The sequence below is a fragment of the Saccopteryx leptura genome, chromosome 6 (assembly GCF_036850995.1).
Source record: "Saccopteryx leptura isolate mSacLep1 chromosome 6, mSacLep1_pri_phased_curated, whole genome shotgun sequence".
Taxonomy (NCBI): domain Eukaryota; kingdom Metazoa; phylum Chordata; class Mammalia; order Chiroptera; family Emballonuridae; genus Saccopteryx; species Saccopteryx leptura.
The window spans coordinates 37,399,918-37,411,977 of NC_089508.1; the positions used below are offsets into that span (position 1 = coordinate 37,399,918).

The window sequence follows — 12,060 nt, forward strand, 5'->3', positions numbered from 1 at the left end:
CACTTGAAATAAAGAATGCTTCTTTGTGACTCATTAAGCTCCTCTCTGTTCCTCTCTATTAGGCATGTGTCTGCCATGCCCTGCAAAGTTATAACATTCAAAAGTGGAAGAGTCAGGCGGAAATAAAAACATTCCACTTCAGTGCCTAAACCCTGTGCCCTTAATCTGAAATAAATCTGTGACAATTGACAGATACTTCTTTCAGATAGTTGTGGAGAAAGGCTTGAGTTGTCCTAGTAAATCAGACACAGGCTTCATTATTTTTAGTCTCGTTAAAAAAAAGAAGTCACCATAGCAACTGTACTATCATCTAGGGCAAATGTTATCCCTTTAAGTCAAGAAAGAGGAGATGTCCCACAAATACCCAGTGCTTTGAAAGGAAGAAATGACTTTTCAGTAAAATTAATTTCTTCCAAGACTTCACTATTCATCTTCATTTGTAATCCCTGACTCCCCCCCACCTCCATCAATAAGGGATACTACAAGCAACATACAACTTTGTAAAATCCGAGGCTGACCTTTCTTGTATCTTTTTGCAGAAAATCATTAACTTTATTACTTCCTTGAGACACATAGCTTCATTTGTGGCTTTTTTACTCAGCCACAAGAAGCATAATGCTGATAACTTTGACCTGTAATCAGAGCCATGTATATTCTGAGAGCACAATGGGGAAAGCATTCAAAAGGACACACATCTTTTCTCAGCTCTCAGGAGATCACAGTAAGGGGAGCAGCAGATAGCTTAGTGCGACGGGTCCTGACTTGGTGCCTGTGGACCAGAGAGGGCACTCAGGGTGTGCTGGCTGGCTCCGTTAGTTTGACTCTGTTATTGGTCAGAACTGAAATGGTTTCAAAGTAGTCATAAAGTTCTAGTAATATATATGTTGAATTTTGGAACTATGGTAAACCTTATTATCTCTAAAATGTGATTTGGAACCTAAAAATTAAATCAAACACCTCAGACTTTTTTCCTACTGCAAAACATTGCAGTGGCAGATCAAAGCCCCACAGGTTGGCTTCGATGGAGGCCCACCCATGTCCTCTGGTCTCAGAATGTTGGTAAGCTCTCATTGCCCCCAGTGACTCTGCTTCCTCTATTCTGAGACACTCCACGTTTAATACCTTTGAAGTCAGGATATGCCTAATATTTAGTAGTGTGACATAATTTTTTATTGGCAACTTTTTTATTTCTTGAAGGTACACACAGTGATGAAGGAAGGAAAAAGAGAAACTGCCTTTGTTGACTGTTTATCATGTATCAAGCACTGAGATTGTTATAAAGTACCGCACCCAGATTCTGAAAGGCACTGTACCTCATTTCATCGAGTTCACGTAGAGACACCCAGTCCAGATGAATTTTGAAGAATTTTATTAGAGGAGGAGATTTATTAAGTATGCTGGCTGCATATGGCTGACACGGGGCATCAGGCCCAAATCGTAGTCCCAAAAATAGTTCAGGGGCTGCTATATACCCTTGATTACACATGGGCCGGGGAGAGCATGACTTCACGGTACAAGCTGGCAACATTTGTTTAGGGGACACACAGAAACATTAAGACTTTTAAGGTAATACAATTAAAGATGTTTATAAATCTTTCAGGGTTCATCTTCCCTCACTAGCCTAGAGGTGTTTTACCCTCAAGATTCCAGGAAGGGGGAGGAACTACAATCAATGCAAGGTGGTATGTAAATTCTGCCTCCTATTGAAAGAGAAGAAGTCTCTTGGTTAACCTTTATTTTAGATTTAAAGCTGAATGACTCGTTGTTCTTGCAAGTCAGAAACTTCTACATTCTTCTCCCTCCCCTCCCTAAAGGAGGGACGGGACAGGAAAGCCTGATAGGAAAGCCTGACCTTTCGTCCCAGAATATCAATATCCATTTTCAGCTTTTTGGTACCTTACAACAAGACGAGCAACTTATGGACGTTATTTCATAGAATCCTTTCCTGAACCCTGTGAAGGAGGCACTTTCAGTTTTGTGGGAAGCTGAGACTCAGGAGGTTATGAGACTCATCCAAGATCACAAGTTGGCAAGGGTCAGAGTTGAGATTGGAACACAAATCAGGCTGGCTTGATGGTAATATGAACCTTCGGACTCTCCATCTGACTATCCCTTAGCTTGTTATGTTCATTAAATAGTTTGCAAACCTGCCCTGGCCGGTTGGCTCAGCGGTAGAGCGTCGGCCTAGCGTGCGGAGGACCCGGGTTCGATTCCCGGCCAGGGCACATAGGAGAAGCGCCCATTTGCTTCTCCACCCCTCCGCCGCGCTTTCCTCTCTGTCTCTCTCTTCCCCTCCCGCAGCCGAGGCTCCATTGGAGCAAAGATGGCCCGGGCGCTGGGGCTGGCTCTGTGGCCTCTGCCTCAGGCGCTAGAGTGGCTCTGGTCGCAATATGGCGATGCCCAGGATGGGCAGAGCATCGCCCCCTGGTGGGCAGAGCGTCGCCCCTGGTGGGCGTGCCGGGTGGATCCCGGTCGGGCGCATGCGGGAGTCTATCTGACTGTCTCTCCCTGTTTCCAGCTTCAGAAAAATGGAAAAAAAAAAAAAAAAAATGAAAAAAAAAAAAATAGTTTGCAAACCTTTAGATTCTGGTGCTAGGAAAGACCTTGTGACCACACGGTCCAATCCATCATGTCACTGATGAGGAAACTGAGGCCGAGAGAAGTGACTTTCTCACGGGAGTCACAGAGGAAGTTGTGGCAGGAGAATCAGCACAGCCGAGTGGCGGGGAGGAGGGGGGAAGAGTTCCAGGCTCTCGCTGTGTCCCATCTCCAGCACGCAGTGTGCACGGCCCAGCCCTCCCTCTGGGCCGCCCTCCCCGACCAGGCCTCGGGGGCCTGTCCTCTCACTGAGGCTCTGGCTCTGAGCTCATTTGCTCCTTCAGACCTCAAGACAATTGCTCAGCCATGCCCCTTCTTTCCTCTCCTTATGCCGAGTGCACCTGTATCTTGTGACTCATCCTCCAAAGTGACAAAGGATCTATTTGAAGATGATAATGGAACAAGGTGAGAGGAGATTCCCCAGGGCCTGTGCTTGGAGACATTGCCCACATCTTCGTTACATGAAGAGAGTGACTTGCGTGGTAGGAATGTCAGTGGAGATGGAAGGGAAAGTGGCGGATGTCCGGACTATGGTGACAAGGGATTCTACAGGCATCGGGGCCTCAGGTAGCCTTTGACTCACACAGCAACGGCTCACTCTGCCTGTAGAGAGGCAAGTGGCGTGGCCTGGTGGAAGGACTGGCACCCACGCACCGCTCCCTTTTCCCACACCCCCGGCGAAGCTGGCGGGCCACTGTCCTCCGCACTGGGAGTGGATTCAGACGCCTCTTTGACACAGTGCTCCTGACAGCACCTTCAATCGACTGCAGTTGGTTTTAGGGATGAAACAAAACTATCTGCCATTCCCGGTGTCACCAAACGCGGATCACAAAACAAAAACTGGGAATCTCCATTTCTCCCAGTGGAAAGAAAAGAAAATAATCATTGATTCATAGGATTGTTGTAGATTTAGAGATAATACATGTAAAAGCACATTAGAGTCCATGGAGCCTGGACATAGGTGTGACTATAAATTGTCATTGTTATCAGGTTAATGCTGATGGGGGGGGGGTGGCACGATGCATACAGCATTACAAGGAAGTTTAGGGATTGTGGAAGAATGGTACTCTTGGCTATCTTTCTTTGCCTTGTGACAATGCAGACACAAATCTACACGTTTCAGGTCTCATCTAAGAGGCATAAACACTTTTCTTCAGAAACCCACCTGAGGATGGCAGCTCACTGCCGATTGGCTGGCGCTAGACCCAGCAAGTTGGGGAGATCACACCAGGTAAGCAGTCTGTCCCCATTGGCCCCCAGTGCTGGCCGGGCTACTCACAGGCCGAAGGGCTGAAGAAAGTCTTTCATTCCAAGCCTCGTTCAATTTTCTATAAAACCCTGTAATAAGCTGACTCTAGAAACAGGTATATTGATGCTATAGTGATGGATTCACTGAGGGTTGTTATACGTTTTGAAAAAAGATCAAACTTTTAATAAGTAGCATGTTTATTTTAAGAATACTTTTTTTTTTTTTTGCAGAAAATGAGAATATTTAAAGTTCTGTATTTATTATAATTTATCCATTTAATGTGCATCTTAAATGTTTCTGGCTATGTCATTATTTGTAAAGACAGCAATTACTTTTTTTTAAATTATTCATTTTTTTTTTCTAGAGAGAGAGACAGACAGACAGACAGAAAGGAGGAGCAGGAAGCATCAACTCCCATATGTGTCTCGACCAGGCAAGCCCAGGGTTTCAAACCGGCAACCTCAGTGTTTCCAGGTCAACACTTTATCCACTGAGCCACCACTATGTCATTATTTGTAATGATATGCAAACTCTAAAGGGCAAGGCCGATATCTGCTCCATTGATTTTGTGGAGCACCCAGAATAATGCTGTGAACATGAGGTTTTCAATCCATTTGTATGATGCTATTGCAGATTAGAATTAATCTCAGGCCCTGGGCGCTGAGGATGGCTCCACTGAGTCACCACCTCATAAAGAATACTCATAAAGAATACTATTTAACTCAAGTTTAGACTTTGAAGAATCAGAAATCATATCATTACACGTAGCACAAACATATATTTCTTGCTTTATTCTAATTTTTAAAGTATCAATATAAATTGACTTCTTATTACAAAAGGCTGCTCAATATAGAAAATGTGAAAAATGCTGAAAACTACATAGAAGACATGAAATGTCATCATTAATTCCCATGCTGGAGACAAATCACTTTGAACATCTTAGTATTTTTTTCCTATCTGATTCATTTTCAAGTGCTATGAATATTATCTAATCCTTAACTAATTTTAAGACTTTCAAAATGGTTCTTCTCACAGTGATTTTCATCCTTTCATTTAGTGATCCCATGTTCTTTCCAGGAAGCATTATTGTTTTGTTACTTTCAAGGTATTGAGACGTGTTGTGAGTTAAGGGAGTTTGCCATGAGCTTCTAGTGACTGACTCCTGTTTCGAAGGAAAGTTGTGGTTACCAAGAAGGAAAGTTTAATCCATCTTGCCCCAATGCATTTGTTCTCCCGAGACCCAGGTGAACTGCCTTTGACTGTTTCCCTAAGATTATGTCACCTACCAAGGTAACTTTTTGTTTCAGTAGGTGATGTTAAGAAACAAAACAACACCCTTTAAGTTAATCAGTTTTGGAAAATAGAGACCTGCTTTATATCCCAGGCCTTTGAAGTGTTCAGTAGTTCCTGTAAGGATCTGTCTCTTTTGTCTTGATTGACAAGACCTTTCTTATATATTTGAGCAGTCAAGCAGCCCAGAAACAGAGGGTAGAGACATTTACCAGCACGAACGTCTACCACTCCTCGTGGCTTGCTGAGACCTTGGGTGCAAGTGTGAGCTCTACAAGAAGAGTTCTTTCTGACAAGATCAGGTAGGTGTGTCTCCATATTTGTAACCTTATTGCTCCTGAGGGGAAGTCCTAAGACTTCTGGGAAGGTGACAGATCAGAAGTAGGAGCTGGGAGATCAGATTCAGTCTGTTTGAAGCGCTAATGATCGGTGTGTCCCCTAAATGCGATGTCCACCCTCACTTTAATATCCAGGTATGTCCTGTCTGGTGGGTTGAGCATGAAGGGAGTGATTCTGGCTCCTAAAAAAGGGGAGGAAATGACCAAAACCCAGAGAGTATAGACGTTAACATAGATTGGGATTGGCCCTGGCTGGTTGGCTCAGCAGCAGAGTGTTGGCCTGGTGTATAGAAGTCCCAGGTTCGATTCCCGGTCAGGGCACACAAGAGAAGTGACCATTTGCTTCTCCCCACCTCCCCTTTCCCATTCTCCCCCCCCCCCCCAACTGCAGCCATGGCTCAATGGGCTCAAGTGCATTGGCCCTGGGCACTGAGGATGGCTCCATGGAGTCACCACCTCAGGTGCTAAAAATAGCTCATTTGCGAGCATGGCCCCAGATGGGCAGAGCATCATCCCCAGCAGGGGGCTGCCAGGTGGATCCTGGTTGGGACCATGTCTGTCTCTCTATCTCCCCTACTCTCACTAAAAGCAAACAAACACACACACACAAACAAAAATACCCCCCCCCCCAAATAACAATAGATTAGAATTATATTTTAAACACTGCCGATCTTTTTTATTATTTGGATTTAAATCAAGTCACAGCTAGGTGCCATTATAGCAGAGTCACAGAGCACAGGCATTTTGTAGTGAGTAGGATACATTTTTATGAATGGCCAACAAGTCAGGTGCCAGGTTTCATAATATCTTGAGCATATCCATGCTTTGTAGAGGGTTGGGTTAGTAACAATTCAGACAGGCATACAATTATTATTATTATTATTATTATTATTATTATTATTTATTTATTTATTTTATGAGAGAGAGAGAGAGAAAGATAGAGAGAGAGAGGAAGGGAGAAAGATGAGAAGCATCAACTCTTGCAGCACTTTAGTTGTTTTTGATTGCTTCTCATATATGCCTTGATGGAGGAGGGAGCTCAAGTTGAGCCAGGGACCCCTTGCTCAAGCCAGAGACCTTGGTTTAAGCCAGTAACCTTGGGCTTCAAGCCAGCGACCATGAGGTCATGTCTATGATCCCACGCTCAAGCTGGTGATTGTGTGCTCAAGCTGATGAGCTCATGCTCAAGCTGGCAACCTTGGGATTTCGAACCTGAGACCTCAGTGTCCCAGGTCAACACTCTATACACTGCACCACCGCCAGTCAAGCGCAATGATTATTTGTCTATCTCCCCACATTGACTCCCCATTCACAACACTGAAAATATAATTTTGAGCAAACATGTAACATGGTACCAAATACAGTGGATCTGAATAAAAATAACTTGTGTGCATTCATGTATTGTACTAGGCTATGCATTACTTTTGGTGTGACTCTTATTTTGCGTTTATCTTGAAGAGACCACTGGAAAAAGCCAAGTGGCTTTTATAACACCCGAGTCTAGTCTGGCAGTTGGGTCACAATCAGGAAAAGCCTGAGGAGGCCGTTGGAAGGTTGGGGGTCCAGTGAGCACAGTGGGTCCATGGGATCCATACCAGGGTCAGTTAGAGGAAGCTCTGGGCACCTGGGTTGGAGTTTGTGGGCATCTGCAATTTCTTGGCTTATTTCTTCTGAAATATCATACTAAGAGCAAGGTCCCTTTGACAGCAGCCTTGTTGGTGGCCCCGCGGGAGGGCAGCTGGATCTGGGAGTAAACGCTCTTTCCTTCCCCTCTCTGGAAGAGCAGCATGAAGCTGGCACACCTCCTGCTTGGCCCCATGGCTCTCCTGCTGCTGGCCGGCTGTGGCTGTGTTCTGAGCGCCTCCAGCGGGAACCTGCGCACCTTTGTGGGCTGTGCCGTGAGGGAGTTTACCTTCCTGGCCAAGAAGCCGGGCTGCAGAGGCCTTCGGATCACCACTGATGCCTGCTGGGGCCGCTGTGAAACCTGGGAGGTGAGTCCCAACACAGGCCTGGTGGCGATGCCTTCGGGGCCATCCACTTGGCCTGATTCCTAAAATTTTTTGATGAAATGAGGTAAAGCCAGGGCATCTGCCTTTTCCTGCAGATGAAAACAAACAAACAATTATTTGGCAGACTCCAAAAAACATCTGAAAGAAACATAATCTTGCCCCTCTGTTGATGCATTGATAAAATTTTACCTGCACAGTATCTGTGTGTTTGGGATTCATCTCTTAGGATGTGCTATTATTCTACCCATTTTACAGATGATGTGGAGGAATTCAAGGGGTAAGTGACAGCAGAGTCATATTTATTCTCACAGTGGAAAGGTGGGAATATATTCTTGGTTCAAGCATGTAACCAAAGTTCTTCCCTGTGTCCTTTTGCCTGTGACAAAGCCAGCCAAGAGAGAGGCCCTGAGCTGTGTCACAGATGAGGGTGACATCTCAGCCCCTCCTTCAGTGCCTCTCCCACAACCCTGCTCCACCCCCCAATTCCTGGGGGCCTCAGCGATGATAACTGACCGATCAATTCCCTTTACATTGAATTATAGTCAGCCTTTTCAGAGATATTGCATATAAAATGGGAATAAAAATCTCAAAATTAGAACCCTATCGGGCTGTGCTAAGGATGTGTTTCCTGGGCGAGAAGAAAGAGGGCCCTTCAACGCCCCATCAGATCACAACACAAGTGACTGCTGACTCTCCCCACTGAGGTCTGAACTGGTTACTAATGAAGTACCAGCCCTGATCTTGTTCCCTGCTCAAAAATCTCTTCTGAGCACCCACTTCTGCAGATTCAATAACCAGCTCTCAAGGTCCTCGGCAGTATGACGTCTGCCTGTTTTCTCAGCGACTCTACATATTCCGAGCTCTGGCCTTGTCAGATGGATTCTAAAGTTTTTATTAAACGCCCTTCAGGAAATCTCACTTTTGCTTCTTTCCGTATCCTTTCTCATTTCCACCTGTCACGATCAAATTTATTCTTTGAGCCCTGTCTCCAGAGTTGACTCCATTCCCAAGGGTTTTCTGACCTCCTGGTCAGCCCGAAACTCGGCTCTCCCTTGTGTCTTCCTTCCTCGCCCACCATGCTACTCTGGATTTGAAGTTTTTTGCAGGGCAAAGATAAATTCTTGCACCTTTTCCAGCGCTTGTCAAAATCATGCATGAATCTGGCATTTGTAAATGCCTATTGAGTTTTATGGGGCTGACCTCTACCTGGACTTGTGATGTTTATCCTCGAGCTTAATTGGCAGCAACTTAGAAGCCCTTGAGCACCGTGCAAGGACACTGCCGTTAGGAAAAATAAATATCCTTCTGTAGATTTAGGGACATAGAGAGCAATCTGCTATCACTTAGATACCATTATGGCCCCATGAATAAAACTGGGTTATGCTGATGAAACCTCCAAATTAAAAGAAACTAGCCACTAAATTAACTTTATTTTTGCATCATGTAGGGGGCTTGAGACCTAGTAGCCAAATAAAAATTTAGTTGCTAAAGATTCTGTGGCTGTGACTTGACATCAGTCATACTCAGAGGGAATTTTGTCACCTTCTCATATTCAGGGCTTGGCCTGGTGGTGCCTTCTCCTGCTTGAAGTGCATTTTGGGGCTGTTTGGACCTCTTTCTGGGCTCAAGTCTCAAACCACCATATCCTTCAAGTCTATCTTCTCTTCTCCTTATTAACCGATGAATATCTTTAATTGGATCATGGTCACTGGTAGGAGGTCGGGGACTGTGTTCTCACTGGAGAAAAGGAAGCAGCAAGACCATCAGAGAACAAGATTCTCCTGATTGTTAGCTAGCTTTTATTTATGCCTTTATTGTGCTGTGAAAAGGAGGTTACTTATAGAAAATAAATAAAGGAATGATATTTATTTTCCCAGCAATCTGAAAGTCTCTGAGATATAAAGCACTTATTTTTGGTAACTTAACTGGGGAGGACATCTGAAAATAGGATGCTCATGATGAGAATGTGGTTGCGTTTACATTGAAGGTCGAACTGTTGCTGAAAACAGCCTTTGCTCATGGCTACATTTAGGGTTCTCAGATTTAGCAAAACAAAACAAAAAACCCTGAAACAGAATAAAACAAAACAGAACAAAACCATGATGCACTGAACATAAATGTCAACATTTTTCTTTTTTAATAAAAAATTTTTGTTTCTTCTTTTCTAAGTGAGAGGAAGGGAGATAGACAGACTCTTGCATGTGCCTGGACCGGGATCAATCCAGCAACCCTGTCTGGGGTTGATGATTTGCCAGTCTAGGGCCATGCTCATAACTGAGCTATTTTTAGAGCCTGAGGCAGAGGCTCCATGAAGCCATCCTCAGTGCCCAGGCCGATGTGCTTGAACAAATTGAGCCATAACTGCAGGAGGGGAAGATAGAAAGAGAGAGAAAGCAGAGGGGGAGGGGTGAAGAAGCAGATGGTCACCTCTCTTGTGCGCCCTGACCCAGAATCAAACCTGGGACATCTACAAGCTGGGCTGACGCTCTACCACTGAGCCAACCAGCCAGAGCCAGGACAAACTTATACTAAAATAATTTGTTGTTTATTTGAAAGTCAAATATGAATTACAGATGACTGAGGGAAGGAGGACGTGAAGCAAACTGGGGAAGAGTAAAGTGCTACCTGAGAAGTAGGAGAAGCAGTTGATGTCCAATTCAGCTTTTCTGTACTGTCCTTGTCAAAACCTCTGGCTGGTGTAGGAGTGAATGGCAAGGGAGAAGAGCAGTTGGCCAGCATGAACGGCCAGGGCGAAGGCCTGGGGTGCACGAGTCCTGGTGGGACTGAGGACAGTCAGGAGACTGCTGTGGCTGGAGCAGAGTCAGGGAGCCAGCAAGATGGGGTCGCGGGAGGCGGATAAGAGGGCGACGCTGCAGCGAAGATGATGCAGGGTTTTTAGGTGGTCGTAAGGGCTTTCGCTTTCACTGAGTGGCTTGGGAAACCACGGGGACTTTGAGCAGAGGGGGCTGCGATCTAACTTCGTTTACGAGATTCACAGGGTCGGGGGCTGCCCTGTGGTAAATAGACTGTAGGGGTAATGGTAGAAGAGAGGAGACCAGTTAGAAAGCTTCGCAATGATCCAGATTATTCGTCTGCTAAGTATTTTTTTTTTTTTTTGGTATTTTTCTGAAGCTGGAAACGGGGACAGACAGTCAGACAGACTCCCGCATGCGCCCCACCGGGATCCACCCGGCACGCCCACCAGGGGTGACGCTCTGCCCACCAGGGGGCGATGCTCTGCCCCTCCGGGGGGTTGCTCTGCCGCGACCAGAGCCACTCTAGCGCCTGGGGCAGAGGCCAAGGAGCCATCCCCAGCGCCCGGGCCATCTTTGCTCCAATGGAGCCTTGGCTGCGGGAGGGGAAGAGAGAGACAGAGAGGAAGGGGGGGGGGGTGTGGAGAAGCAAATGGGCGCTTCTCCTATGTGCCCTGGCCGGGAATCGAACCTGGGTCCCCGGCATGCCAGGCCGACGCTCTACCACTGAGCCGACCGGCCAGGGCCTCCTCTGCTAAGTATTTATTGAGCACTTACTGTGTGCCATGGGCTCTTCTGAGAGCTTGGAATATGGTAAACAAAATCAGCTTCCTGCTTTCAGGAACTTGCTTTTTATTAGAGGGGGGACAGATGAACAAGTAAACAAATGAAAAACAAATTGATTTCTGATAGCAATAAATGATAGCAAGAAAATGAAGCAGGACACTTATGTTCTAATGCAGCGATTTTCAACCTTTTCCGTCTCATGGCACACATAAACTGATTACTAAAATTCTGTGGCATACCAAAAAATATATTTTTTGCCCATCTGACAGAAAAAGATATAATTTTGATTCATTCACACCAAAAAGCTATTGTGTTGGCTGTTGTCATTTTTTTTTTAATTTGACAATCTAAGGGGGAAGAGGTCAGTGCCCCTGACGAAATAGTCAGGTACTGCATGTTTTAAACATTCTTGCAGCACACCAGCGTGCTGTGGCACTCTGGTTGAAAATTGCTGTTCTAACGGGTTTCCTGTTTTCTACCTGTGGGGACAGAAGCCTATTCTGGAGCCCCCCTACATCGAAGCCCACCATCGAGTCTGTACCTACAACGAGACCAAACAGGTGACCATCAAGCTGCCCAGCTGTGCCCCCGGAGTTGACCCTTTCTACACCTACCCCGTGGCTGTCCGCTGCGACTGCGGGGCCTGCTCCACCGCCACCACCGAGTGCGAGACCATCTGAAGCCGGCGTGGCCTGCGGAAAGCAGATGGCGGCCCATGAGCCTCACAGACCCACCGGCACGGGCAGCACAAGCAGCTATTACCCCCTGCATGCAAGGACTGTTTAATTCGGACCACACGTGTGGAGGAGGTCACTCACCTGTCCCTCTTAGGTCCAGCCCCGGCACAAGGCCCCGAGGCAACGTTCTTATGTTAATAATGCAAAATTGATACTTGTGCCTTTGCTAAAAACAATTTCTCTGGCTCACACATTTGCAAATTAATTCTTCTTTACCTTGAAGCTCAGAACATAATTTGTGCAAGCACCATTGCCCTCCAGTTGGGATTTCTAATACGCCGATGGTTTAAATGCGTTGGG

General features: G+C 45.9%; 1 protein-coding gene across 1 annotated transcript; it reads left to right on the plus strand.

The window, feature by feature from the left end:
* Positions 1 to 5,381: 5,381 nt before the first annotated feature.
* Positions 5,382 to 11,703, plus strand: GPHB5 (glycoprotein hormone subunit beta 5). The gene is made up of 3 exons (XM_066342802.1): positions 5,382 to 5,439; positions 7,262 to 7,466; positions 11,515 to 11,703. Exons 2-3 carry the CDS (start codon positions 7,263 to 7,265, stop codon positions 11,701 to 11,703), a joined length of 393 nt encoding a protein of 130 aa, XP_066198899.1. The 5' UTR covers positions 5,382 to 5,439; position 7,262.
* Positions 11,704 to 12,060: the final 357 nt, after the last annotated feature.

Coding starts and splice junctions, on each gene's coding strand:
- GPHB5 (XM_066342802.1), top strand. CDS start 7,263: ATGAAGCTGGCACACCTCCTGCTTGGCCCCATGGCTCTCCTGCTGCTG. Junction 7,467..11,514: donor GCCGCTGTGAAACCTGGGAG/GTGAGTCCCAAC, acceptor CTGTGGGGACAG/AAGCCTATTCTGGAGCCCCC.